Source organism: Oncorhynchus clarkii, chromosome 30 (assembly GCF_045791955.1).
Source record: "Oncorhynchus clarkii lewisi isolate Uvic-CL-2024 chromosome 30, UVic_Ocla_1.0, whole genome shotgun sequence".
In the NCBI taxonomy this organism is placed as follows: Eukaryota; Metazoa; Chordata; class Actinopteri; order Salmoniformes; family Salmonidae; genus Oncorhynchus; species Oncorhynchus clarkii.
Genome location: NC_092176.1, coordinates 32,731,165 through 32,759,140, shown reverse-complemented (window position 1 = coordinate 32,759,140; position 27,976 = coordinate 32,731,165). Strand labels below are relative to the sequence as shown.

The 27,976-nt window shown below is 42.0% G+C and overlaps 3 protein-coding genes across 13 annotated transcripts; 1 reads left to right on the top strand and 2 right to left on the bottom strand.

Moving 5' to 3' along the window:
• Nucleotides 1–104: 104 nt before the first annotated feature.
• LOC139390166 (intracellular hyaluronan-binding protein 4-like) lies at nucleotides 105–3,501 on the top strand. 2 transcript variants are annotated; one of them, XM_071137392.1, is made up of 8 exons: nucleotides 105–490; nucleotides 1,425–1,566; nucleotides 1,787–1,897; nucleotides 1,989–2,066; nucleotides 2,177–2,263; nucleotides 2,394–2,565; nucleotides 2,696–2,869; nucleotides 3,135–3,501. In XM_071137392.1, exons 1-8 carry the CDS (start codon nucleotides 220–222, stop codon nucleotides 3,198–3,200), a joined length of 1,101 nt encoding a protein of 366 aa, XP_070993493.1. In that variant the 5' UTR covers nucleotides 105–219; the 3' UTR covers nucleotides 3,201–3,501. The 2 variants fall into 2 exon arrangements, with proteins under 2 accessions (XP_070993493.1, XP_070993492.1); XM_071137391.1 differs by having other exon boundaries at nucleotides 2,696–3,153.
• Nucleotides 3,502–3,914: 413 nt separating this feature from the next.
• On the bottom strand, nucleotides 3,915–23,086 carry LOC139390165 (dual specificity protein phosphatase CDC14A-like). 9 transcript variants are annotated; one of them, XM_071137384.1, is made up of 17 exons: nucleotides 22,810–23,086; nucleotides 20,950–21,040; nucleotides 20,134–20,209; nucleotides 19,799–19,891; nucleotides 19,564–19,640; nucleotides 16,285–16,351; nucleotides 16,090–16,152; nucleotides 15,915–16,002; nucleotides 15,141–15,371; nucleotides 14,843–14,981; nucleotides 14,422–14,584; nucleotides 14,190–14,287; nucleotides 7,438–7,485; nucleotides 7,255–7,341; nucleotides 6,796–6,964; nucleotides 6,318–6,383; nucleotides 3,915–6,038 (listed from the first exon to the last, which is right to left on the bottom strand). In XM_071137384.1, the coding sequence occupies exons 1-17, from the start codon at nucleotides 22,916–22,918 to the stop codon at nucleotides 6,018–6,020; spliced, it is 1,686 nt and encodes a 561-aa protein (XP_070993485.1). In that variant the 5' UTR covers nucleotides 22,919–23,086; the 3' UTR covers nucleotides 3,915–6,017. The 9 variants fall into 9 exon arrangements, 6 of the variants coding, with proteins under 6 accessions (XP_070993485.1, XP_070993486.1, XP_070993489.1 ...); XR_011629477.1 differs by having other exon boundaries at nucleotides 6,318–6,964; XR_011629478.1 differs by lacking the exon at nucleotides 22,810–23,086 and adding an exon at nucleotides 21,293–21,784 and having other exon boundaries at nucleotides 6,318–6,964.
• A 164-nt stretch (nucleotides 23,087–23,250) lies between these two features.
• Nucleotides 23,251–25,845, bottom strand: LOC139390167 (peroxiredoxin like 2C). Of its 2 annotated transcripts, none has more exons than XM_071137393.1 (6): nucleotides 25,312–25,845; nucleotides 24,907–24,975; nucleotides 24,421–24,474; nucleotides 24,199–24,304; nucleotides 23,959–24,093; nucleotides 23,251–23,724 (listed from the first exon to the last, which is right to left on the bottom strand). In XM_071137393.1, exons 1-6 carry the CDS (start codon nucleotides 25,489–25,491, stop codon nucleotides 23,594–23,596), a joined length of 675 nt encoding a protein of 224 aa, XP_070993494.1. In that variant the 5' UTR covers nucleotides 25,492–25,845; the 3' UTR covers nucleotides 23,251–23,593. The 2 variants fall into 2 exon arrangements, with proteins under 2 accessions (XP_070993494.1, XP_070993495.1); XM_071137394.1 differs by having other exon boundaries at nucleotides 25,420–25,688.
• Between the last annotated feature and the right edge of the window lie 2,131 nt (nucleotides 25,846–27,976).

The following is a 27,976-nucleotide window of genomic DNA, read 5'->3' as shown; positions in this document are numbered from 1 at the left end:
AGTCATGAATATTAAACAGACATGGGCGAGGTCTCTTCTAGTTCCCCACGTGAAACCATTTAAACTCACGACCAAACTATATGAGCCTATTAGGTGTTTAGCAAGTTCATGTAAAATGCTCGTTATACCTTAACAACGTGTGGGTTGACTTCAGCAGTTTAACTATATTCGCTACTTTATGAGTACTGTGTAGTAGCTAAATTAGCAAGCTACAATTCCATGGCTTTGAAGTTGATTGGCGTTTCCGAAAATGCAGCAATGCTCCCCGACGACTACGGTTGTATGGTGGCGAATCGTTTCTGTCAGCTTGTGGATGACGATGCCGACCCGTTCGACTTTATAAAACATGCCGAGGTACAGAAGGAGAAGAAAAATAAAGCAAACCAAATGACAGTGAAGCCTAAAAAACCTGGACAGAGGGAGTCCCAGAAAGATAGGCGGGTCCCCGTTTTAGCCGACAGAGAAGACAACCTGCCAGGAAATAAAACAGGCAGGTGGCTAGTGAGCGAAGTTAACTAATGGCTGGCACTGCCTAATTGGCTAGCTAATGAAAGCGCTTTCGTCTGTTCTGTCAAAGTGAAATTGTGTGTAGTGCACATGGATTCATTTAATGAAATGGCTACTAGCTAGACACCAAAGAAAGTACTCGGTAAAGCCTGGTTCGGAGTTCTTTCACGTCAATGAAGATGAGGGAAAGGATGCCACAGCAGCAGACTATAGAGATGCACCCTACTGCAAGTCTCTCCTGTCGTATGGTTGGGGTGGGTATAATGTGTAAGGTTCCAACAGGAATCTGTTCCAAAAACTTCGTAAGGTACAAGGTTGCCGACAAAAACCGCACACAAAGTAGCATGATTAATTCACCTAGCCAACTAGCTGCCGAATAGGCATCAACTCACCTCGTAGCTTATTCTTAATGTTTGTCCGTAGGCTACCAGAGTGAGGACAGACATTTTTCAGAATAAACGTGGTGAGTGAAAATTATGAAATGGCACTATCTTATTTGACCGCTTTACAACTTTGTATGCGTTTTGTCGGCACCCTGGGTATTTAAGAATTTTTAAAAACAGATTCCTGTTTGACCGTTCCACAAGTTATACCACCCGTATGGTTGCATTGACGAGCAGAGGGCGCTATGATTCTACCCTGAAAATAACTTGATGCCACTGCGTAATTCTGGCAGTCAGGCCTGCCTAGTCCTATTTCTAAATTGTGTAAATCCAGCTTTCAGCTGATTTAGGTGCTTTCAGCACTGTGCTGATGCTGCAATGTCATTCAGAATGAGTGGCAGAACAAATGGGTGATGTTTCAGTAGACTAGATATTGGTATACAATGTTATTGTCCACTCGTCTACAGTAAATGTACCTTATCTCTAGATTATGCATGACAAATTTGACAATTCCATTTTAATCTCTGTTTTCAGGTGGTAAGTGGTCTGCCCGAGGGGGAGGGGTCCAGATTGAGACCAGAGGGTTGGTGGAGGCTGAGAGTGGCGCAAGGCGAGGTGTTCTTGGGGAATGCAGGACCAACCAAGAGGAACACCCACCGGAGTACTCCATCCAGAAGTAGGTCCCCTTTCTGTAAAGACGTGACAAATGGAACATTCTCTTGTTCCATCGCCTTCCTGGTGTGGCTATCCTATGAGCTTGGCCAAAGAAGCCTAAAATTTGACACTGCAAATGCCATGCTCAAATGAAACTTTCATTACTTTGGGAATTTATTTTTATGTTTTCATATGGCCATCATTAGGACCTTGATTAACTTTCTCCACGTATGTTCTCCCAGGCCAGCTCATTATGCTTATGGCCAAGTTCAAGGAGGTGGCTACAGAAACATGGATACTACCGGTAGCTTCAACCTGAGGGGCAAGAGAGAATATGAACGCCACAGTGGAACGTGAGTGCTTATCAATGTTGCAAATGAGACTTGTGTAAAAGTAATGTCATTGTTTACCACATGGTAAATGTGAAGTTTTCTTGTCTTTCAGAGTCGTCTCCCTTGAGGAGAAGAGAGGAGGACGTGGGCTCTGGAACAGGGGCTGTGTTCAAGACTCTATTTCCATGGGGTGAGTTTACTACCACATGGAGAAGTTACAATAGTAAACCTGTTATTGACTATTTTACATTATAATTCCTAGCGATGGATGGTTTAGCATGGTTACGATCTTATCTATAGTGATGTAGGGGTGAATGTGAAGCCTGATGCAGGAGGCATCCCACCTGAGGCCGGCCAACAGCCAGCAGAGATGGCGGGAGAGAATCAGTGAGTCACCGCACCTCCACCACGACTAAACTTTTGGGGGTGATAACAACATTGATAGATACTGGGAAGATGCACAGTGTAACAGGTTTATTGGTTTTTAGCAGTTTTATTTATCCCTGACATTCATCAGCCTATCAGAGGTGGAGGGGGATGTGGTGGTCCAAGTTGCCATGGAGATGTCTCTGGACGAGTGGAAGGCCCTACAGGAGCGGCGTCGCCCCAAGGCAGAGTTTAACCTCCGTAAACTGGACTGCAAGGTGCCCTCCAAGGCCAGAGTAATACACAAGTCCAAACGTATTGAGGTGAATGACCCCTTCAGATTAGAGCTGTGGATCTTGACCTTTGGCAGGACCCGTACATTCATAAACAATTTGGCATTTATTTCTGTTAAAGTTTGTTTCTGTTGTCTACATTTGGCGTTTCCTCTCCTAGAACTTGAAGGCGGCGTCTGTGGAGGAACAGGAAGAGGACTGTCACTTCTCCAGTCTGCGCAGGTCTGCCAATGACATCACTTCCCACGTGGAGTTCAACTTTGGCAGCCTGCTGCGCCCCAGCCGAGGGGGGAAGGGACAAGGCAGGGGGGAGAGAGGGGGGGTGACTGAAAGGGTAGGTCTTCTCTCCTTTAGACAAGATGCTGGAAACCACTACATTAGGGCAGGGGGTTTTGAGTTCTATACAGACCAGTTTTATTTTGAAGTGAAAGCTGCTGGCAACGGTTTGACCATTTCCTGGTAAAACATGATTTTTAAAATTAAATACAATGACTGATTACAAATAAATAATCTGACCATTTTGTTAGAACTTATTTCAGAAGCATGAAACAATTTATCCTGTCCCACTTGTATTAATGTCTTGTTGTGCTTCTCTCCAGGCTTACGTCCTAGCCCCAAACCCAGAAGACCCTGATGACTTCCCTGCATTGACTGTGGGGAGATAGGTTACTCACTATATAATCTAATACAATTTTGGGAATTTAGTGTGCCTGTAAATTCCCAAAATAATCAAGGATGTATATCCTTGAGATTAATTGTATTACAAGGGATTCCCTGTTTACATTTGCCTCCTGGTGAAATGGGTTGCTCTCTAATAAGCACTGTTTGGTTTGTTGCTATGACAACACACTGGTCTTGTGTACATTTGTTTTCTCCTGGCTTGGGTTCTGACTGAAGCAATGTTCAATAAGACCTGTGATAAATGCACTGATGGCTTGTGTCTTGTCTTACTCTGTTGCTCTTAAGGACACAACAGCCCAACAGTAAGGGTGTCCTGCCCCAGACAGAATATTGGCAGTCCATTTTCTTACAATTTTCCAATGATTCTACATTTTCAATAGCCATTGTTCGACACCCAGGTGTGATCTACTGTGAACGGCAGACTGTTCCTGTTGAGCTGTCTTGTACTTTACACACTTGCGTCTTACCAGTTAAGGGTGTTCTGTGGAGACTGATGTACAGCTGCAGACACTGTTCAGAACCTTCACAGCACACACTGAACAATTCTCTCCTGTGAAACTATCTACATCCGTTCTCTGCTTTCATCTAGCACAATTAAGTGTAAGATTTAAGTACAAAGCTTGGAAAACCATGAATGTCACTAGTAAGGGGTGTCCAGAGTTCAGTTTGTCACATGTAATTTATAGAATAAGACAATGGTGAGTACAAGTGGTGGGATTTTATTTCAAAGCTGGTATACTCCATGTGCATGAGTCACGAATGAGGTGTCCCTTTAGGACTTATTTTTCTGTAATACTTCTGATTGTATGGTTCACGTACAAAAATATTTACAAAGTACAAATCGAATGTTTTCAGGGTATCAAATGTGACTTATTTACAGTTAAGTACAGCATCTCAACAAATACACATGAAACGCTTCACTGGGTAAAAGGGCATAGAAATGCAGGCAAATCAGATATTCAGGGTGGCATTGTAGTTACATTTCTATATGCAACATTCAGAAAGATGCCCTCTTCAACAAGAATTGACTTGAGCTAGGATTTTCACAACTTCTCATTAAAGGTTAAATCTGAGCGGTGCCGGACCTTTGTCAACAAGCAAATAAGACGTTAGTCTGACAGTTCGGGAATGCTGTGGCAACATTCAACGTAAACAAGCAGGCAACGCTTATGTACTGGTAACTTCCAAAATAAAGGAACCTCAAGTGTTTTATAAGGCTACCCAAATGGTGTCAATGTGCCTGGGCATAGATTCTACAAGAGTGGACCTGGTGACAGACACGCACACCTGCTGAGACCCCTCTTTCAAAATCACTGGGTATTTAAATTGCCTAATTAACTCAAACCTGAGGCGTATACTACGTGCCTGGTTTGAGGAGTTAACGAGGTAACTTTCAACTCGGGATAACCAGAAGTGGCTCATCTTTTAGCCAGGTACTTTATGCTGCAATGAATGACTCAGAACTAACTCCACTAATACTTCAAGTGTCTGAGCCTCAAGTTTAGGACCAATGAAATAGATTCCCTCCCTCACAAACATTGCGTCAGCACCTTTATATTTCATGAATGCCAGGCTTCCCCAAATGTTTGACCCCCAAAAAATATAAAATAATTTATTTCATGAAATTTTATAATTTGAACGAATATGTTAAAAGCAAACACAATTATCACAACATAGGTTGTAATATGGCTTTTTTTCCCTGGCTTGGCTTCCTCAGTGAATTTACCCACGCACGCTACTGCACGGCTAACACGGAACCCAAACCGGCTGCGCGCCTGCGCCAACGTGCATAAATGTATTTTGTCCCCCCACACCAAACGCGATCACGACACACAGGTTAAAATATCAAAACACTGAACCAATTACATAAAATTTGGGGACAGGTCAAAAGCATTAAACATTTATGGCAATTTAGCTTGCTAGCTAATTTGTCCTATTTAGCTAGCTAATTTATCCTGGGCTATAAACATTGAGTTGTTATTTTACCTGAAATGCACAAGGTCCACTCCTCCAACAATTAATCCACACAAAACGGTCAACTGAATCGTTTCTAGTCATCTCTCCTCCTAGGCTTTTTTTGACTTTATATTGCGATTGGCAACGTTCATAAATTAGGTGCATTAACGCCACTGACCTCGTTCGCCTTCCAGTCACGTGGGTATAACCAATTAGATGGTACATGGGTACCTGCTTCTATAAACCAATCAGGAGATGGGAGAGGCAGGACTTGCAGCGCGATCTGCGTCACAAATAGAACTGACTTCTATTTTAGCCCATGGCAACGCAGATGCTCGTGAGCAGTGTGGGTGCAATAATTGAATAATATAGATTTCTACATTTATTTTGCGACGCAAGCATTGTAGTCAGCCTGTGAGCTGGAATGTGAAGCAAACTGAAGCTAGCTGCCCCCCTTTCAATATACTTTGAATCCCTAAGTTACTTAAGGTTTCCTTTATTTTGGCAGTTACATTTGAAATGGCACTATTCCCACTACTTATGGCCAGGACACAGTTTTGTTTCATGATATAAACAGTGAAATATATATATATATATATAGTAATAAAAAGGGATGGCAAATTAATTCCAAACTAACTGAACATGGTTTACATCTGATTGAATGGGAAGAAAAACATTTCCTCATCAACATCCCTTAAAAATCAGCAATTGACTGGACTGGTTCAAGTAAAATAAACCCAGTCCCTCTTATGAAATGAAAACAAAAATCTCCATTTGCAGGAGCAGCAGGTAGACTGTACTCCCTTAGAATTCCAGAACCTCAGGCTCAGCGCAGTAGAGGAGCTCTAGCTTTGGGTATGGAGTGACTGAAGGGACAGAAAGCACACAATTACACCCAGAAAGAGAGAAATGGGACATACAGATCATACACCTCAAAATGCTCAATAACACTACATTGGCTTCTATTCATTAGACCCTAGGGGTAAACAAAAATGTGCCAGATTTGACTATGCATGCAGTCTTTCCATTATAATAGTAATAAAGGACTAAATGAAAAGGGGAATAGGTTGACTGGAGACATTTTGCACACTAACAATAGCATAGAACAGAGTAGTGAGACGAGGATAGAAAAAGGAAATAGATACCATAGTCTCGTAAAGCGCATTGATTGTAAAGAACATCGAGTTTTCCGTCCTCTGGACACAGTGCGTCTGTTAAGAGGGAAATTACAAAGAAGAAAACAAGGGAAAGGAAAGGGACATGTGATTCCCCTTGTAGAACAATGATTCATGTCAGCAGAATCCCAAACAGCTTATGACAGGATGCCGGTGTCTGAAAGCAAGGAGATCGTGTGAGCAGTAAAGTCCAGAGAAGCTATAGCCAGTCATACTTCTGGATCAGCCATTCTAATAGAACATGCACGGAGCCATAGGGAGTGTGAAGCGCTGCAGAGAGTATTCCAAGTGTTTGAGCTGGAGCGTTGAGAGCTTGAAAGGTTTTGGAAGGTCATGTGAAATGCAAAGGCTCAGTTAAGCAGACCTTGGTATGTGGAGGACCAACGGAGTAGGAGAGAATGAGGTTGAGCCCAGAGAAAGAGATTGAGGAGAGGCTAGGTGGGCTTGCCTTCTGAGGGGCCTGCAGCATGTTTAGGTTGGGCAGGTTGCTTGTGCTGCCTGCGTTGGTGGCTGTGTCTCTATGGCAGCCACTGGACTCACAGCACACTGGCTCTCTGTCGCTGGCCACTACATGCATGCTGCCTAGAGACCTGGCTAGTCTGGAGCTGCACAGGGAGCTGGCGGAGAGGAGGGAACGGGTTATTGGAACCATGAATGGCTATGGCTGGTTCTGTCCAGTTTACTTTACACACGTGTCAACTCTTTTCTGTATGACTGAGTAAACAAAGAGTTGCAACGCAAGCCATTTAATATGAATATACAGCTAGTAAATATGAGAAATAGTGCCCGAGCCAAAACTTAAGTTACACACACCCAATATTAACTTTCACATAAATCATGCACTGCTGTCAATGAAAGTAGTAGTTTGAATTCTCTAGGACGGCTCATTGGAGACATTGCCACTAACCTGCCCCCCACACTGTTGGCAGGCAGCGAGGTTCTGGTTCTCTTCCTATTGTCTGAGGCATCAGGCCCACTAGACTGCAGGAGAATCCTGAAGCAGACACACAACTCACACTTTAATGGTGATGCTCAACGGGCATGTATATAAAAAGTGAGTGTGTGAGACATTCAGGATGTGTTTAAGTACCTTAAAGACTGTGATGAGGACCTGGTGTGAATCTTGTTCTCTTCTTGTCTGTAAATAAACACAAACACACACAATATTTCAACACCAACAGCAAGCGAGGGGGAAAGACAGGAGGATATGCCAAGACTGAAGGTGGGAGGGAGAGAGCAAACAGGCAGCAACTGCAGAATATTACAGAATTCTAAAATCATTGATCCATGTACATTTAATTATTATTGTAATGCAATGGACCCTCATTCAATAACCTAAGGCTCTGAGAGGTTCAAATTAGTTATCCCCAACTTTAAAAGTTTGATGCAAAGCGAGTGGAATGTGAGGCAATAATAGCATTGTTGTTTGCTCAGGTTCTGGAGACCTGAGAGGTAAAAATATTAGCTAGTTGATTTATTAGGGCACTTAATTATTAATTTGATAAATATCTCCTTTGATCAATTAATTGAAGTGTTGTGTGTAAGGGATTTGCATTGGCTTTGCAGCGAAGGGAACCATTGTTCCAAAACAGAGATTCAAGGAGTGAAATGTAAAGGCTATGGTTATTACTTGTCGTACTTAAAGTTAAACCTCAGGACAACCATTGTCAGCCAAGGAGGACACAGCGTTAAAAATAACAGACCATCGAAACGTGATTCCTGCCCTCCTCATTTTCAAAAACATAAACTTCCTTTGCAGCCAGGGGGTGACAAACGTGTAGCCGGTTTAGAAGTGTAAAGTTAGGTGAGGATGGTGGGCGGGAGACAGGGCCAGGCACATAAACTGGTGTTGAGGAGGGGGTAAATAAAGGAAGGGATACACTTACAGCATTCTCAGTTAGACTCCGGAAGGGGGAAGGGTTTGGGGGACAGACTGGCAGGAGAGCTCAGTGAAATCCTAACCCGTCTATACAGAAATGCAGGATGGAAGAAGGGAAGCCATACACAATCCACCACAGGGCAAGGCTACACAGGGACGAGAGCAGCATGGCTACCAACCATCTAAGAGGGGGAAAACATCCAACAAACAGAACAGAAACAAAAACATGACAGAGAGAAAGGAAGGATAGACAGAGAGAATCTCACTTTTTCTCCTCCCCACGGACTGGGTCAGGCACAGCCAACAGAAACGCCCCTTCATGAGTCCTACACATCCACTAGCCTGGGTGACAGACCCTTTCTACTAAAGCCATCTGGTTGTCTTGCTTGACAAAAGTAAGAAAGTGGTATTATTACATGCTGAAACTGTTAGGCACCCAGGCTACATATTCACTTGCAGAACCAGGCTAACAAGTAAAGCCTTTTCACATTACACCACAGCAGAAAGGGGTACCTGCAAGGTTTTCACTAACTACTCAAGTCTCACCTAAGTTCTGGCATTGATTTTAGACAACTTGTTTTCCACAGCATGCTAAAAGTGTTTCCCAAACGGTGGACTGGGCCTTTGACCCTATGCAGTGATAATAGCACCTTTCAGAGTCTACCATCTTCTATAATTGCAGAGTTATAGGCCTAAGAGTGGTTTAAAAATGGGGAAACATGAAAGCTTGCTTCTAGTTTTCTGTAAGACTGAATTCAAAGACACGATGCATATATAGGCCTAGTCATAGCTTCATACACACACACACACACACACACACACACACACAGTTGAAGTCGGAAGTTTACATACACCGTAGCCAAATATATTTAAAAACTCAGTTTTTCACAATTCCTGACATTTAATCCTAGTAAAAATTCACTGTCTTAGGTCAGTCAGGATCACCACCTATTTTAAGAATGTGAAATGTCAGAATAATAGTAGAGAGAATGATTTATTTCAGCTTTTATTTCTTTCATCACATTCCCAGTGGGTCAGAAGTTTACTAGTTTTTGGTAGCATTGCCTTTACATTGTTTAACTTGGGTCAAACATTTCAGGTAGCCTTCCACAATAAGTTGGGTGAATTTTGGCCCATTCCTCCTGACAAAGCTGGTGTAACTGAGTCAGGTTTGTGGGCCTCCTTGCTCGCATATGCTTTTTCAGTTCTGCCCACACATTCTATAGGATTGAGGTCAGGGCTTTGTGATGGCCACTCCAATACCTTGACTTTGTTCTCCTTAAGCCATTTTGCCATAACTTTGGAAGTATGCCTGGGGTCATTGTCCATTTGGAAGACCCATTTGTGACCAAGCTTTAACTTCCTGACTGATCTCTTGAGATGTTGCTTCAATATATCCACATCATTTTCCTTGCTCATGCAGCCATCTATTTTGTGAAGAGCACCAGTCCCTCCTGCAGCAAAGCACCCCCACAACATCACGGTTGGGATGGTGTTCTTCAGCTTGCAAGCCTCCCCCTTTTTCCTCCAAACATAACGATGGTCATTATGGCCAAACAGTTCTATTTTTGTTTCAGCAAACCAGAGGACATTTCTCCAAAAAGTACAATCTTTGTCCCCATGGTCTGGCTTTTTTAATGGCAGTATTGGAGTAGTGGCTACTTCATTGATGAGTGGCCTTTCAGGTTGTCGATATAGGACTCGTTTTACTGTGGATATAGATACTTTTGTACCTGTTTCCTCCAGCATCTACACAAGGTCCTTTGCTGTTGTTCTGGGATTGATTTGCACTTTTCGCACCAAAGTACGTTCACCTCTAGGAGACAGAACGCGTCTCCTTCCCGAGCGGTATGATGGCTGCGTGGTCCCATGGCGTTTATACTTGCGTACTATTGTTTGTACAGATGAACGTGGTCTGTCCAGGCGTTTGGAAATTGCTCCCAAGGATGAACCAGACTTGTGGAGGTCTATATTTTATTTTCCTGAGGTCTTGGCTGATTTCTTTGGATTTTTCCATGATGCAAGCAAAGAGGCACTGAGTTTGAAGGAAGGCCTTGAAATACAGCCACAGGTACACCTCCAATTAACTCAAATGATGTCAATTAGCCTATCAGAAGCTTCTAAAGACATGACATCATTTTCTGGAATTTTCCAAGCTGTTTAAAGGCACAGTCACCTTAGTGTATGTAAACTTCTGACCCACTGGAATTTTGACACAGTGCATTGTAAGTGAAATAATCTGTCTGTAAACAATTGTTGGAAAAATTACTTGTGCCCTGCACAAAGTAGATGTCCTAACCGACTTGCCAAAACTATACCTTGTTAACAAGAAATTTGTGGAGTGGTTGAAAAACGAGTTAACGACTCCAACCTAAGTGTATGTAAACTTCTGACTTCAACTGTATATAGGCCTAGTCAACTGAAGAAAAGCTGCATAATATATATATTATGTGTATATATATTATGCAGCTTACATACACTTAGGTTGGAGTTGTTAACTCGTTTTTCAACCACTCCACAAATTTCTTATAGTTTTGGCAACTTTGGCAAGTATAGTTTTGGCAAGTCGGTCAAGGCATCTACTTTGTGCATGGCACAAGTAATTTTTCCAACAATTGTTTACAGACAGATTATTTAACTTACAATTCACTGTGTCACAATTCCAGTGGGTCAGAAGTTTACATACACTAAGTTGACTGTACATACACACACACAGCAAAAAAGAGAAATGTCCCCTTTTCAGGACCCTGTCTTTCAAAGATATTTGGATTTTTACGAATTAACTTCACAGATCTTCATTGTAAAGGGTTTAAACACTGTTTCCCATGTTCAATGAACCATAAACAATTAATGAACATGCACCTGTGGAACGTTCGTTAAGACACTAACAGCTTACAGACGGTAGGCAATTAAGGTCACAGTTATGAAAACTTAGGACACTAGAGGCCTTTCTACTGACTGAAAAACACCAAAAGAAAGATGCTCAGGGTCCCTACTCATCTGCGTGAACGTGCCTTAGGCATGCTGCAGGGAGGCATGAGGACTGCAGATGTGGCCAGGGCAATAAATTGCAATGTCCGTACTGTGAGAGGCCTAAGACAGCGCTGATCATCCTCACAGCGGCAGACCACGTGTAACAACACCTGCACAGGATCGGTCCATCCGAACATCACACCTGCGGAACAGGTACAGGATGGCAACAACTGCCCGAGTTACACCAGGAACGCACAATCCCTCCATCAGTGCTCAGACTGTCCGCAATAGACAGAGAGGCTGGACTGAGGGCTTGTAGGCCTGGTGTAAGGCAGGTCCTCACCAGACATCACCGGCAACAACGTCGCCTATGGGCATAAACCTACCGTTGCTGGACCAGACAGAACTCTCAGAAAGTGCTCCTCACTAATAAGTCGCGGTTTTGTCTCACTAGGGGTGATGGTCGGATTCGCGTTTATCGTCAATGGAATGAGTGTTACACCGAGGCCTGTACTCTGGTGCAGGATCGATTTGGAGGTGGAGAGTCCGTCATGGTGTGGGGCGGTGTGTCACAGCATCATCGAACTGAGCTTGTTGTCATTGCAGACAATCTCAATGCTGTGCTTTACAGGGATGACATCCTCCGCCCTCATGTGGTACCCTTCCTGCAGGCTCATCCTGACATGACCCTCCAGCATGACAATGCCACCAGCCATACTGCTCTTTCTGTGAGTGATTTCCTGCAAGATAGAAATGTCAGCCCGGCTCTCAATCCCATTGAGCACGTCTGGGACCTGTTTGATCGGAGGGTGAGGGCTAGGGCCATTTCCCCCAGAAATGTCTGGAAACTTGCAGGTGCCTTGGTGGTAGAGTGGGGTAACATTTCACAGCAAAACTGGCAAATCTGGTACAGTCCATGAGGAGGAGATGCACTGCAGTACTTAATGCAGCTGGTGGCCACACCAGATACTGACTGTTACTTTTGATTTTGACCCCCCCCCCCTTTGTTCAGGGACATATTTTTCCATTTCTGTTAGTCACATGTCTGTGAAACTTGTTCAGTTTATGTCTCAGTTGTTGAATCTTGTTATGTTCATACAAATATTTACACGTTACGTTTGCTGAAAATAAACGCAGTTGACAGTGAGGACGTTTCTTTTTTTGCTGAGATATATATAGGCCTACACACCTGAAGAATGGCTTCACAATGTGTGTGTGAATACAAATCACCTAAAAAAATAAAAAATAATCTGTAAGTAATAAATAAAAATCTGCCAAATGTTGTCCCACAGAGAACACCAAGGGCATGTCACAATCACACGTAGGCTACTCTCATAAGTCTGTAAAGGTGCCTGTGGCAGATAGTGGTCAATTAATGATATAAATTGAGACTTACTGGCAATAAGAGCAATATAATTCCAAAGACAAGAGTACAAGGGACAGAAGTAGCCTATGGTGCTCGAACCTTTATTACCACAAGAGTCCGAGGGATTCTTCCAAGACAGATGTGAGCTTGGTTCAATAGAGGACTTTTAAGCAGGAGGAAGCAAGGCTTGAACAGTACACAGGCAGTACCCAGTCACAAACACAATGGAAAAATATACATTTGCAGCATTTTATATTCAACCCGGCCCAACACTTAATACATATTAAAAAAACATTCAATACAGAGGCCATGCATGTCAAAGGTTAAATCATGCTTTTAGTCGTGCATTGGTAAAAAAACAGATCACACGTGCCCACAGTCAATGTTGCATTGTGCATTTTAGTCCCTTTCACAGAGGGGGAAAAAAATAAAAAATAAATAGGTAGCTAGATTATGATTCAGTTTATTAGGAGTTTAAGGTTTGGCCTGCGATTCACAGCATCTCAGAGCATATTGGTGTATCCATGATGGAGAAACCACATTCTGTCTCACATCAATAGTACAAGTAGTCCTACAGTGGATTCTCACCCTTGCTAGCCTGTGCAGATCAAAGCAGCACGTGCCAGAACAGGTGACCAAAATCATTAATCACATTATGCATCCATCCACTGCCTATCTTATCTTACTGCGGTCACCCAAAAGCCACACATCCATTGGCATGGCACAATTTATACAGGAAGAGGAAGCTAGTCAGACAGGAAGTGACATGCACTTACCTCCATTATACAAAACCTCACTTGCTCTCTCTCTGTGTTTTTCCCCCCTCTGTCTCTCTGCTACATTTTAAAATGCAGACACTCCAGACAGCACTCTGGCCACACGATGCCTAAGAGGCTCCAGCAATGTACTACCGCTTGCCTGCCACGGGATAACAAAACCCACAGCCATAGGTGTACACAGTTGCCGGCAAACTGTCCATGTTGGCACCAAATGTTCCACAACAATAACATTCTCATTTGGATTCTCATTGGATGTGCCAACATGGGACCCTTTAAAACAGCAAATATGGCACTCATTAAAATAGTAAAGTATGCCTAGCCCATGTGGGCTAGGCATACTTTACATGACTACTTTCAGTCATTCAACATAGCCAGTATAATCAACAATCAATTCGTGTTAGAATCCTGAGTGGCAGCTGTATGATATGGTTCTGAGGCAGTCAGTGGAAAATAAACCATGATTACTAGACCAAATACATGGCACAAACAGAACAATCTGACTGTTATATTAAGGTAATTAAAGCTGTAAAACTAAGATAAACTCCATTCAACCCAAACCTGTATAGAAACCCATAGTAGATGGGTATAATGGGCCAGCTATCTTGAGGCAAAAATCAAATACTTGTCACCCAAGAATGCATGGTGGGGCATGAAATGACCTGAAAAAAGGACACCCTACAACAATATCAACGGTTCTCAAGTCATAATCCAGATGAAACCTCAACTTCCTCTAATCATCAAAATGACTTGGATAAACTGACTACACAGGCTGCTCCTATCCCCCCCCCCTTCGAAACAAGTCAGTGTGATGCATGGTGGGAGTTGTAGGCAGATCGGAGACTTACGAAAGGGAACCTGTGGTTGTTCTCGCCTGCCTCTTGCTCTTCAGGGCTCGCAGTTTATCACCCTGGGTGATGCCATTCCTCTCCTCATCGTCACTATACTGAGGAAGATAGAAGAGGGAGACAAACATTCAAAGAATGTAAAAAAAAAGAAAAGGAGATGAATACATTTGCTTACCATTCCCTCCCTTCTTTATGTGAAGGTATATTCAATTTCTGCATATCAAATTCTCACCAGTTCTGCCTCTTCCTTTTTGGACATCCTGCTTTTGTTGCTGCCGTTGATAGTGATGTCATCAACCCCCGACAGGATTCTGGTGACGGCCAGCTTGCCGTTCTCCTGCTCGTTCATCTTCTCCCGGAAAACATCTCCCTCCGACCACAAGCTGATCTGCTTACTGCAGCATTGTGAGAAAAAACAGCAATCAAGTTGTACATCTCCCTACAAACAAATTGGTTACTGATCAACAATTGACACTCAACTCAATCAAAGAGCTCCCAGAACTGAAACACTTGAGTTGAATCTGGCGCGTTAGTGCTGGGTTGGAACAAAAGCATGCCTGTGGCTCCCCAGGACTAGAGCTGGTGACCACTGATCTATACAGTAAAATCCGTCACAACAATGGATTGAATCTAGATAAAAATCAGACACATACTCTTCCACAAAGTTTTGTTGTGGTCCGATGACTGATCCTGGCCGGCAGATCCTCATCCAGGCGATGGCCTCAGACGCAGTCAGGCGGTAGTGCTTCATCATGTAACAGCCTATCAGAGTGCCTGTTCGACCCAGACCCGCTGAAAAATTTCGGCATTGGTTAAATACATAGTTATTGATCAGACTTTTGGTGCAAATCTTTCCCATTCGTTTGGGACAGAGGCCTACACATTTTTTGGGAAATATGGCCTCCCTCAACTCCAGATGGTATAAAAGGATAACATAATGAGGTCTTGTACCTTTGCAGTGAACAGCGATAGCTCCATCTGCATTCTCACAGATGTTGAGGAACTTCCTGACGATGGCGTCATTTGGCGTGCTTCCGTCCACGAAGAAGAGGTCGTGGTGCTCGAAGCCCATGTCAGTGAAGCGCTTGGCATCGTACATCTTCTTGTTGAGACGGACGATGGCTGTGATGTTGTGTTTCCTGAAATAAGGAAAGTAGGCCTCGGGGGCATGGAGAGGGTAACCTGGAGAGAGAACAAGGGTTTTGTAGAAAGATGTAATTTTAAAAAAAATACATACAAAAAAACATGTACACCTGAAGTAACATATTTGTGCACAGATGTGTAGCTGAAGTGTACGCACAGTGTATACTTGTAAAACAAACAATTATTTGATTACGGTCTGTGACTGAAATATTGCATGTTATTCGATATCCACTTTGCAAGTATAGGCTTCTACACAGTATTTTTTATTTTTATTTTTTATTTTACCTTTATTTAACCAGGCAAGTCAGTTAAGAACAAATTCTTATTTTCAATGACGGCCTGGGAACAGTGGGTTAACTGCCTGTTCAGGGGCAGAACGACAGATTTGTACCTTGTCAGCTCGGGGGTTTGAACTCGCAACCTTCCGGTTACTAGTCCAACGCTCTAACCACTAGGCTACCCTGCCGCCCCAGTATAAGGGAGGTCATTTCCCAGTCATTCTCAGTAAGGAAAATATCCCAATTTGGCAGCATGTCCTTACATCTCAGATTGCAGAAAGCTAATGTGGAGGGTTTCACATACCGTTCTCTATTTTGCTTTTTGGATGAGGGCCGCTGAACGCTAGGAACTTCCCAGGAATAATCCAGTTGAAATCTCCATTTTCTGCTCTCTGCAAAAAAGAGATGTGGACAGAATTATGAATCACTTATTGATGTTTACTCAACTTGCATTCTGAAGTATGATAATGAAAACTTACCTCATAATGCTCGTATTCCTCCACATCAAACTGGGAGAAATCAAGCCAGCCAAACTGCAGAGACTGAAGAGAAACTTAATGGAAGTTAAGAGTTCCATGCTCCAAATAAAATAACTTAATATTTCTTAAATGTCATAACTGTGCAGCTGCAAGTTAACTTGTTAGTCTAACATCAGACTGACTGAAGCAGTGTACCTTGTATATGGCACGCAGGCAGTCTAGAATGTTCAGATTGTACATACAAGTTCCAAAAGAGGCATCTCTGTTTAAAGCAAACCAGAAACAATCCAAATCAACTCCATCTTTTTAAAGCATTCATACCACATTTATAAGTAGAGATGCACGATATATCAGTGAACATATCGGAATCGGATGATATTAGCTAAAAATTCCAACATCGGTATTGGCCAATGTCTAGTTTAACACCCTGATGTGCAAAACCGATGTCAAAGCTGACGTGCATACCTATATAACGTACATACATTACGTAATGACGCCACGGAAAATGATGCGCTACACGTGCAACACAGCATTCACAACCTAGCCCACAATGTCTGCTGTGTGGATCGAGCAGTCATTTGAAAGAGTAACACAATTTCAACGAGACAACTCAAAGACGAAATCCATTAAAAGCCAAGATAATGGATTTCATTGCCTTTGACAATCAACCGTTCTCTGTCGTGGGTGATGTTGGCTTTCACCGAATGGTCAGGCACCGGTACACACTACCAAGTACTCTATTTTTCAGATGTTGCCCTACTGGAGTTAACACAGTAATAGCGTCACTGCTATTAGCTTCACGACATGCATACTATGGAACACCGTTTGGGTCTTTGCGTATCAAAAAAGATACAGCAGCACTGTCAAAGCTGTACAAAAAAGTCTGCAAACAAGCAAACACCGGACACAAACCATGTGTTTACAATACCGCGTTGGTAATAAAGTATAACTTGTTCAACCGCAACTTCTGGGGTAGCTCGCTTTAGCTTGGTACCTAGTTAACACAAATACAACCAACCTGAAAACAATGACCAGTTAAACCTGCAGTCATTTTCATTATTCTTAGCAATGATTTAGGAATCGTTGTGCGTAAGTATTAGCTAGGTTGCCACTTGTTGTTCACCTATTGAAATTGAACTTCAGTTCATTAAAATTAATATGTAGCCAGCTACTTAACTCTGTTGCCCAAAGATAATGTCATAAGCAGCCAGCTAGCTTCATCGGGCTAGTGAGGCTTGACCGCATGTGTTGTGCCTAATCCTTATTGTGGATATTTTCACAAGTGGAATTTGCGGTTTGCTTTCAAAATAAAAGTATGTAATTGACAGGAATGCAAATTATTACATATAGTAGAATTATGCGCTACTTTTATTTTGAAAGCTAACCGCAAAGGCCACAATTTCTATTTTTTTTCACCTTTATTTAACCAGGTAGGCCAGTTGAGAACAAGTTCTCATTTACAACTGCGACCTGGCCAAGATAAAGCAAAGCAGTGCGACACAAACAACAACAGAGTTACACACGGGATAAACAAACGTACAGTCAATAATACAACATAAAAAAAGTATATATACAGTTTGTGCAAATGGCACGAGGAGGTAAGGCAATAAATCGGCAATAAATAGGCCATGGTAGCGAAGTAATTACAATTTTGCAAATTTACACTGGAGTGATAGATGTGCAAGTAGAAATACTGGTGTGCAAAAAAGTAAATAAAAACAATATGGGGATGAGGTAGGTAGATTGGATGGGCTATTTACAGATGGGCTGTGTACAGCTGCAGCGATCGGTTAGCTGCTCAGATAGCTGATGTTTAAAGTTGGTGAGGGAGATAAAAGTCTCCGACTTCAGCGATTTTTGCAATTCATTCCATTCATTGGCAGCAGAGAACTGGAAGGAAAGGTAGCCAAAGCAGGTGTTGGCTTTGGGGATGACCAGTGAGATATACCTGCTGGAGCGCGTGCTATGGGTGGATGTTGTTATCGTGACCAGTGAGCTGAGATAAGGCGGAGCTTACCTGGCAAAGACTTATAGATGACCTGGAGCCAGTGGGTCTGGCGATGAATATGTAGCAAGGGCCAGCAGACAAGAGCATATGGTCGCAGTGGTGGGTGGTATATGGGGCTTTGGTGACAAAACGGATGTCACCGTGATAGACTGCATCCAGTTTGCTGAGTAGAGTGTTGGAGGCTAATTTGTAAATGACGTCGCCGAAGTTGAGGATCGGTAGGATAGTCCGTTTTAAGAAGGTATGTTTGGCGGCGTGAGTGAAGGAGGCTTTGTTGCGAAATAGGAAGCCGATTCTAGATTTAATTTTGGATTGGATTAGCTACTATTGTGGCTAATCCTTATTGTGGCTACCTTCACATAGATGGGTCCGACCACCATTAATCAAATAAGAACTGTCTTATAAATTAGGGTTATTTTAGTTGACACCTAGCTATATAGTTAGCTAGCTAACTATAGCTACTGAAACAGATTGTCGTTTTGCTATGTTTTTGGCGAAGAACATTGTTTGCATCCATAAGCAAGCTAGCTTTTTTTTTGAATGACCAGCACTGGAGACAACTTTACCAGCATATGTATTGATGAATCGTTGTGACATATGAAATACGAGTGATAGCGTAATCAATGTGTAATAACTACATAAAAAATGTATGAACACGTTAAATTATTATGTGACGGGCAGTCATATTCAGGTCCTGATTGGTCAACAAGCTTATTTGACACGTCAAAAAGTGTTAAATAGTATATTTTTTGACACGTAAAGACCCAAACGGCGTTCCATAGCAAAGACCCAAACAGCGTTCCATAGAAATCCTGGTTGAAAATGAAACGACTGAACAAATGAACAATGAAACAGCACAGCAAGTGAAAGAAATAGGTTTTGATTATGGTTTACTGGTAATGGGAACATACGTAAATGCCAATAAAAAATAACTTTTTGGTCAGTGTGGTTTATTTAACTAGGCAAGTCAGTTAAGAACAAACTCTTATTTACAATGACGGACTACCCTGGTCAAACCCGGACCACGCTGGGCCAATTGCGCTCCGCCCTATAGGACTCCCAATCACGGCCGGATGTGATACAGCCTGGATTTCAACCAGTGACTGTAGTGATGCCTCTTGCACTGAGATGCAGTGCCTTAAACCGGTGGTCCATGTGTGATTTTTAACTATTTAACTGTACTAGAATGCTTAAAAGGCCAATAAAATTGTAAATATCGGTTATCGATATCGTTTTTTTGGCAAGGAAAATATCGGATATCGGCCAAAAAAAGTAATATCGGTGCATCACTATTTATCGGTGCATCACTATTTATAAGTTATAAATACATATCAAATTACAGCTCCACACAGCATGATAAAAACTTAATGACATTGATCAATTGTCATAGACACTACTTTCTAACATGTGCTCTTGAGAAGTTCCTCACTCTGTGAAGTTCTCCTTCAGTGTGTGTGTGTGTGTACCTGAAGGACAGGTAGGTAGAGTTCCTGGACACCAGTAGACTGTAGGCTTCCTCTGGCGTCTTCTGCAAATGCATCACCTTCAAACAAACAGGCCAGTATTATGGAGAAACTACTAATGGATAGCAACATTTTAAAAGAAGATACACAAGCACTTTTAGTGTACGGTAACATGTAATACATCATGACTCAGGGCTATCAATGGGTATGACTTCTCTGCTGAGTGAGAAATACTTACTGCATATGAACCAATAAGATAGGCAGCATTGGCTTGTTTCTTATTATCTCCACAGGTATAGAAGACTATCTTCTTCTTTGCTAGTGTGAATGACTGCTCCAGATGTGGTGAAACGAAAACAAAATAACTATGTTAGCCAGGGTTACAATTCTGCACATCACTATCACTACTTGGCCTGGACATCTAAAACCCTGCCAACATTCTCTTCAGAATATACAAGCATTAACCCCTTCTCTGATTAGTGTGACATAACTTCTATTTGGTTAGGCTGAGAGAACTGTTGACTATTAACTGTCAGTTCTCTGTCAGCGTGTGTCGAGGTTGAGTTTCTTTACCTTGAGCTTTTTAGTGAGTTTGCAACAAAAGCGATAGAACATGGCCAGGTTGAGCGGGCCAAAGTCTGCATAGAAGCTGAGAGAGAGAGAGAGAGAACAAGGCACAGACAGGTTAGGTTGACTGTTAAAGGCAAGTTTCATTAGAGACTATTTAGAAAAGTCAAACATTGAGAACGTTACAGATAGAAAAATAGTTATTTTTTGCATGACCACCTATTCTCTTTGACAATACCTTATCTACATTATATATTCATATGTGAGTGTTCTGTAATGTTGCACCGGTCTTTTAACCAACGGATTTAATCAATTAATCCACTACCCAAAAGTAAGCCCCAGATGAAGACCTATGGGTGGAGACATTTATTGTGACAATAACCATATTTCACTATGTGAACTTCACTCTTAGCTGATGAACATTCATACACCACACCTTCTATCAGACAGTGTTCTAAACTTTTTATAGTGAAGTTTTATTAAGAGCTCATAAAAACAATACAGTATGCCTACTATTAGTGGGACCAAGGTAAAATACAATTAAAATTGACAACATGAACTCCCTTTCATGATTGAAAAATATATTTTTTTAAATAATTGTATGTAACCTTTTCATCAGGGAGCCATACTGGGACCAAGGTCTCTTTTATAGATGACCTCCAAATTACAGAACACAGACACATCACAAATATTAATATATAATGCATCTGAAATGGCTTATAAAACTGACTGAGCAGATATCAAAACAATATACTAGTGAACTGCAAATGGCACAGTCTTTTGGATATGGTCTACAAACATCCTGTAATATAAAGTACCCACTTCTCATATGACAGCTCTTCGTCTATGCAGAAGAAATGTCTGTCAGCTGTGCTTTTAATCTTCTGCTGCAGTATGGCGAAATACAGTTGATCTTGAGAAGAAAAAAAAATATACAACAAGAAAGGGGGTTTAAAAAGCTTTGCTTGGCATATGGACAGTCAAACAAACATACAACGTAGCTACGACTGAATGTATGTTAATTGGGACAAAGTATGGACAAAACAAATGTAACACATCCTACACGTCACACGTGTCAGTTTGAATTTGAATTTCCCCCGGAAATGCCTCGACGGACTAATGTCTGCAATCTGCAGGTTTTGTTTGCTTCCAGAAAAGCACTTACCTTTGACGATTTCAATGCTTTTACTTGTGACATTGTCCTCGGTCATTCTGATAGCGACTTGAGCCAACAATAAGTTACCAAATCAAGTTCAACGGCAATTGCTTGCCGTCTTTACTTTATAGACGCACCTAAATAATAACTTAAACGTCTGTCATAGGCACAGACCAGCACAATAACATACACACTCAGTAGGTTAAACAAAATATATTTTCTATATCCCGTGAAATTAAAACGCTCCACTGAAGCGAACTGCATGTGGTATAGACTACCACTCAGAAACCATAGAAAGTGTGACACTTTTTTTTTTTAATAGCCTAGCATAATGCTTTGCTGGGCAATGTGTCTGCCGTCCGTCTCAGTTAACGAAATCTCTCAATATATACTGATATGACAAATAAAACGTGAACTGATTTAGCGACGAAAAAATAAATGCCCGCATAGGAGAGGTGCTACGTACTCTGCTCAAACCGAGTTATGAAGGAAACTCATAAACGCCCCCCTCTGCAACAATGTAACGCTCTCGCGTAACGTTATTGGTTCAAGGAAACGGTAAACGCTACACAGTTGCATGGTTGGCAGGCCAATCATCCTACATTCTAGCTTGAGGATTTTTAAAGTTCACTTGAGATTCTAATTGGAACGCTGCCCAAGCCGTTGCTAGGAGATTAGTTTCGCTTGGCCAATAGAAATATATTTCCTACTTTTACGGAACACTTCCAACGTTGTCCTCAAGTGAGGAATGGGTACGTTAGATCAAGCGATGTGTTGAATTGATTGCAACAATTTTTCTTACCAAGCTATAACAAAACAATAATGTTTGGTTGGTTCTACAGGACTGTAGCCTATCATGCAGGAGGTAGCCTAACAAATAGCCTACAATTGACGTATTGTTTCTGTGTGCAAGAAACTCAATAACAAATAACAAGTGAGACAACTTCATTTAGTGCTGCTCGGTTTATAAAAACAGCCTAATTATTAGCTTTTTGATTCAGATTTATTTTAGCCTATTCTCATTTCGGGGTCATAAATGTTTCTGCATTTTTCTGATGCTCATGGTCAATATAGAAATAGGCCTAGACGAAAATGAATAAATTGGGGTATATGTGATCTGACTGCAGCATTGGTCACTGCATTTACGCAGCAGCATAAAAATGCATCCAAATGTAGATTAGGAATAGTCACAAGAGGAATATAGCCTGCGTCATAGAAGCTCTAAATTAGTTGTTTTTCATTCAGGCTGTCATGTCTGACATGCCATCAAAAGGCGGACAACGTAGTGTCCCAACGATAATATGTAGTCAATTCTGTACTTCAATGCGTTAGCGATTTGGAACCGATGGTGTCGCCATTTTAGGTCAAAACAGCTGCAGGAAAATCAATTGTAGGTCTAACAGTCAGCCACATCTTAATATCTGCATTCAGACACCGCAAGGCCAGGTAGCCTATTGTATTTGCACAAAGCTTGCTCTAAACAGAGTAAGTAGCCTGCGACGGGATCCATTCCCCCAGTCTCTTACCTGATATTATACTAATGTAAATATCTGACTTTGGCTCCGCCTCCTCTCTTTGAGCTGCAAAACGCTTTTTCCTTGACTCGGGTCGCCTCTTCTCGCTTTTGCGCTTCATTCTCGCTTTTAAGCATGCACTGCCAGCATCTCCAAATCGCGCAATAAGATATCCTGTCTGCAGTGGGGTTGTCCTAGTTTACTGTGCTTTATTTGATGCTCTCTTTTGCTCTTTAGCTACGGTGTCATCCGAAACAGTTGTTCGTTCTCCCTCAGTTTTTCCTCTGGTGACGCCTGTGAACGGGGCCAGTTTCTAAATCCCACTTCTGTGACGTAAGAGGTTGCCAGCCCCTCACTAGTCACTAGTGCTACACAATGAAGTTGAGCTACTATAAAAAAACAAAAATACACATAAAGGTTGGCATAGCCTAAATAGAATAGGCTGATACGTTATTACAATGTAATAACAATATTTTATTGAGAAGGTTATTTAATGGTGTTTTAGAGAATGATGTAGAATTAATGTGTAGAGGACTTGATGTCTGATGGGGTGATATATAGCCTAAGCCTATTGGTCAGCCATTGAATTATGACAATTATGACTAAGATGCAGCAGTGAAAAAGAAAGTATTTTTTATGTACATGATTATAATCAGACAATTAAGCATGCATCTCCAACACAGTGTCAAGCCTGGGTGGCTGACTGTTTTTTGTATTCAAAACAACATTTTTACTATTGACATGAGATTCATGTTTTTCATCATGGCACAAAAACAAAGCAGGATACACAAGTGGGCTACACAACAATGATCTTTGGCTTATCACTGAGGTCCAGTGTGTGTTGTACTCCGGACAGCTGTAGCAACCAGTTGATGGGCATGTGGTCCAGCCGGTTCATATCAAAATGGGCAAAATGGACCTCAGAGCCTGGGCAGAACGACAGATTTGCACACTAATAGACAGAGCAATATCTTCACAACATATGCCATATTGGATACTGACCAAACTCAATTTTAGACAAATTTAAAAATTGAAAGGGATATACCACTGTGCATAAAACCTATAGAATAGCCCAAGATGTGAATCACATGTACTACAGTAGGCTATTTGTAAGCTATAGCTAATACTATCAACAACACTGTAATAGCACAATGCAGTTACCTGGGCCAACAATTATGGCTCCACCCTGCTGTCGAGGATCTCCCTGGAAGTCAAATATAGGGCTGGTCATGGCCCTCCACATGCTCTTCATATGGCCCACCAGCATACCTGACTTCACATGAGGGCTAGGTTTGGCTAGACAGACAGACATTATTTTACATTTCATTTTATTACAGCTTTTATGTAGAGTAGACTATTGCTATTTCAGGAATACAACAAAAGACAGAATGAATGTCTCACCTGATTCCACAGACATCTCTCCTCTCCTCATCCCCAGTCTTTTGTATATGCATCTCTCTGGGTCGACGTATATGTCATGAGGGTAGCCAGTCAGTGAGCAGAATGACTACATCACACAGAGAAAACACACGTCAGACACTGCACAACAACACAACAAACAAGACGCTTACAAGTATTATTGACATTGACATAATTGCAGAATGACACATTGGATATGCCTACCTCAATATGATGATGAGATGATTGTCCAATAACAACCAGTCTAAGACCAGCTTCCTGCATTGAATATATGAAAACATTCATCAAGTTAGACATAACAAGTTATAGCCTATATTGTTGGCTATGTCACATTTGTCACTGAAATCAAATCCAAGTTTATTGGTTACGTTCAGAGATGTTATCGCATGTGCAGCGAAATTATTGTTTTTCTAGCTCCAACAGTGAAGTAATAGGCCTAATACCTAGCAATAAAAAACAATATGCACATAATCCAAAAAGTAGAAAGAAAGAAATTAAGAAATGTCAGAACGTGAAATGTCAGAGTAGGGAATAGTGGGTAAACAGTATGTAGACATTATTAAAGTAACTAGATTAAAATTATAGTTTATCTAATACTGCAAATGTTTTTCAATAAAGACAGTTATAGACTGAAGAAAGTAACAATTGGAAACTTGTCCCTATTAGAAAAAACAACTCTTCACCACTCACCTTTAGAATTTCCGCTGGTATTCTGCTCAAATCATCCACATATTCTTTGCAGGTGTGGCACAAGAAATTCTGTCGAAATACAGAGTTTCTTTAGGAATTTGAAGCGTGTCTGCTGTTATTCGTTCTAATAGTCTCCCTCTCTTTGAACAGTAAACACCTGTGCATGTCGTGTACTCAAAATCTGTCTAGTCTGACTGCGCTGAACAGTACGCTAGCTAGGCTACTTTGTTGCCTGCGCAGTGCTGCCAGAAGCATGTTGCTTTTTCAACTATTTGATCAATATATAAGGTTTAGAAACCTAGCCCCAACGCCATAAATACTTCTGAGTGTAGGCTATGCAGGATAGTCTAAATGTTTTGTCAAGTGTAACGTGAATATACCGTAAAATAGCCTAATATTTCCTACCCGAACAAAAATAACGACTGATTTCCTGTCTTGGTATAACTCTTTGAAGAAAGTTGAGACTCCATGTCGGTCATAAATCAAACAGTCCTCTACATCCTCAAGACGAACATTTACGGGTGGTCTCTTGATCTCTGGATGATCCTTCGTTATTTGTTGCGTTATAGGTGGATCTGTCGCCATCGCAGCAGTTCATGGTAGCTTCATTTTTCCAAGGCCGCCCTGCCCATGCTATTTTGGGACTTGCCGTTGAAGCGTTATCTGGCTTCAGTTCAGGAGTAGGCTACTGAACACTATTCACGCCCATGTTCGTGTGCAGTCTTGCCTCGAATGTCTCTTATTTGCCCGTAAGCTAGACTTTCACCACACACGTTCATTTTATAGCCCACTTTTAACAAAGCAGGCATATGGACCAATTTGGGCAACCTGAAAGGCTAAAAGAATAGGCCTACCTGTGTCGCTCTGTGTGTAATTTCTAGCATATAGAAGGATAGAAAACAGCTGTGACGGGGGTTTCATCCTATGACCGTTGTGTGCAAAGTCTAGGAGAGATTCTCATTTAGGCACGTCTGGCTCACACCAGCAGCTCGAAGTTGGTCGCGCGTCAGCCATACTACATTTGGGCACATTTTATTCATTTGTATTAAACTTGTCAAACTGTGCAAACATATACGGACGTTTAATTATACATTCAAAATGCATTGGTTATGTTAGCAAAGAACATAACCAAGAACACATGTTTAAGAAAAAATATATAGATATTACAAACGTCACAGGGGTCTTATACTGTATACTGTACATACAATTATATATATATATCATATCAGCTTGTATGTATCAAAGGCAGCACTGCGTTTCAGGGCATGTTTGTTTTGAACAAATCTTAAGGAATGCAAAAAATATATAAAGCTCTCTTATCAATAATAAGATAGTCTTCAAATGTCTACTATGAAATGTAAATAATTTACATCTTAGAATAAATCAAATTTGACATCATTGTCTGTGAAATTGGCAAAATTCATATTCTTTGAAAATAACTCCACCCAGAAACAGGTGATATGATCGATCACAGCAAAATAGAATATGTTCAGTAGTTTCAATGTCATTCCCACAAAATGTACAGTCATTACACGCTACATTGAATTTGATTCTTTAAAATTAATTTGAAGAATAAATATGTCGAATTTTAAAATGGTTCTCTTTGGCCATCAGTGGTATAGGACAAATATGTTGTTCTTGTTTTCTTGGTTACAGATGCATCAAACATTTGACAGATATAATTCCTTTTGAATTAACTGTTCTAGGAATAATTATTTGGAAATAACTTGTCTGACATGTTTGTTATACTTCTTATCCCCTAAACAACAGTCATTATGTACACTAAACAACATTATAAATGCAAGATGCAGCAATTTCAAAGATTTTACTGTTACAGTTTTTTAAAGGAAATCAGTCAATTTAAATAAAAAACATTAAGACCTAATGTAACGGCCGTCGTCGGTGGAAGAAGGTGAGGACCAAGGTGCAGCGTGGTAAGTGTTCATGATTTTTAATATAATCAAAACTGAACACTAAACAAAATAACAACTAGGAAGAACGAACAAACAAAACAGTCCTGTCTAGTGATGACACACAAAACAGAAAATAAACACCCATGAAACACAGGTGGAAAAAGGCTACCTAAGTATGATTCTCAATCAGAGACAACTAACGATACCTGCCTCTGATTGAGAACCATACCAGGCCAAACTAAAAAACCAACCTAGAAAAACAAACATTGACTGCCCACCCCAACTCATGCCCTGACCATACTAAAACAAAGACAAAACAAAGGAACTAAGGTCAGAACGTGACAGTAACCCCCCCCCCCCCCAAAGGTGCAGACTCCGGCCGCAAAACCTAAACCTATAGGGGAGGGTCTGGGTGGGTATCTGTCCGTGGTGGCGGCTCTGGTGCGGGACGTGGACCCCACTCCACCATAGTCCTTCTCCGCCTCTCTACCCGCCTCCGTGGCCTCTTTAACGCGGCTCCCCCCGATCTCGGACTGGAGACCCAAGCCACGGGTCCCGAATGGACGGGAGATTCCGGCAGCACCGGATGAACGGGAGATTCCGGCAGCACCGGACGGACAGGAGATTCCGGCAGCACCGGACAGGCGGGAGATTCCGGCAGCACCAGACAGGCGGGAGACTCCGGCAGCACCGGAGTGAAGGGCGATTCTGGCAGCTCCTGGCTGACTGACGGCTCTGACAGCTCCTGGCTGACTGACGGCTCTGGCAGCTCCTGGCTGACTGACGGCTCTGGCAGCTCCTGGCTGACTGACGGCTCTGGCAGCTCCTGGCTGACTGACGACTCTGGCAGCTCAGGACAGACTGGCGGCTATGGCAGCTCAGGACAGACTGGCGACTCTGGCAGCTCAGGACAGACTGGCGACTGGCAGCTCAGGACAGACTGGCGGCTATGGCAGCTCAGGACAGACTGGCGACTCTGGCAGCTCAGGACAGACTGGCAACTCTGGCAGCTCCGGACAGACGGGAGACTCTGGCAGCTCCGGACAGACGGGAGACTCTGGCAGCTCCGGACAGACGGGAGACTCTGGCAGCTCCGGACAGACGGGAGACTCTGGCAGCTCCGGACAGACGGGAGACTCTGGCAGCTCCGGACAGAC

Bases quoted from the DNA above. Each gene is read 5' to 3' on its own strand.
- LOC139390166 (XM_071137391.1), top strand. From the start codon at position 220: ATGGCTTTGAAGTTGATTGGCGTTTCCGAAAATGCAGCAATGCTCCCC. The intron at 1,898-1,988 runs GTGAGTGCTTAT...CTTGTCTTTCAG, and splicing joins TATGAACGCCACAGTGGAAC to AGTCGTCTCCCTTGAGGAGA. The intron at 2,566-2,695 runs GTGAATGACCCC...TTCCTCTCCTAG, and splicing joins ACAAGTCCAAACGTATTGAG to AACTTGAAGGCGGCGTCTGT.
- LOC139390165 (XM_071137384.1), bottom strand. From the start codon at position 22,918: ATGAAGCGCAAAAGCGAGAAGAGGCGACCCGAGTCAAGGAAAAAGCGT. The intron at 14,288-14,421 runs GTGAGAATTTGA...TATCTTCCTCAG, and splicing joins AAAAGGAAGAGGCAGAACTG to TATAGTGACGATGAGGAGAG. The intron at 6,384-6,795 runs GCAAGCCCACCT...CCCTCTTAACAG, and splicing joins TGCTGCAGGCCCCTCAGAAG to ACGCACTGTGTCCAGAGGAC.
- LOC139390167 (XM_071137393.1), bottom strand. From the start codon at position 25,491: ATGGCGACAGATCCACCTATAACGCAACAAATAACGAAGGATCATCCA. The intron at 24,475-24,906 runs GTGAGTGGTGAA...TATTCAATGCAG, and splicing joins TACCAGCGGAAATTCTAAAG to GAAGCTGGTCTTAGACTGGT. The intron at 24,305-24,420 runs GTAGGCATATCC...TGTGTGATGTAG, and splicing joins CATCTCATCATCATATTGAG to TCATTCTGCTCACTGACTGG.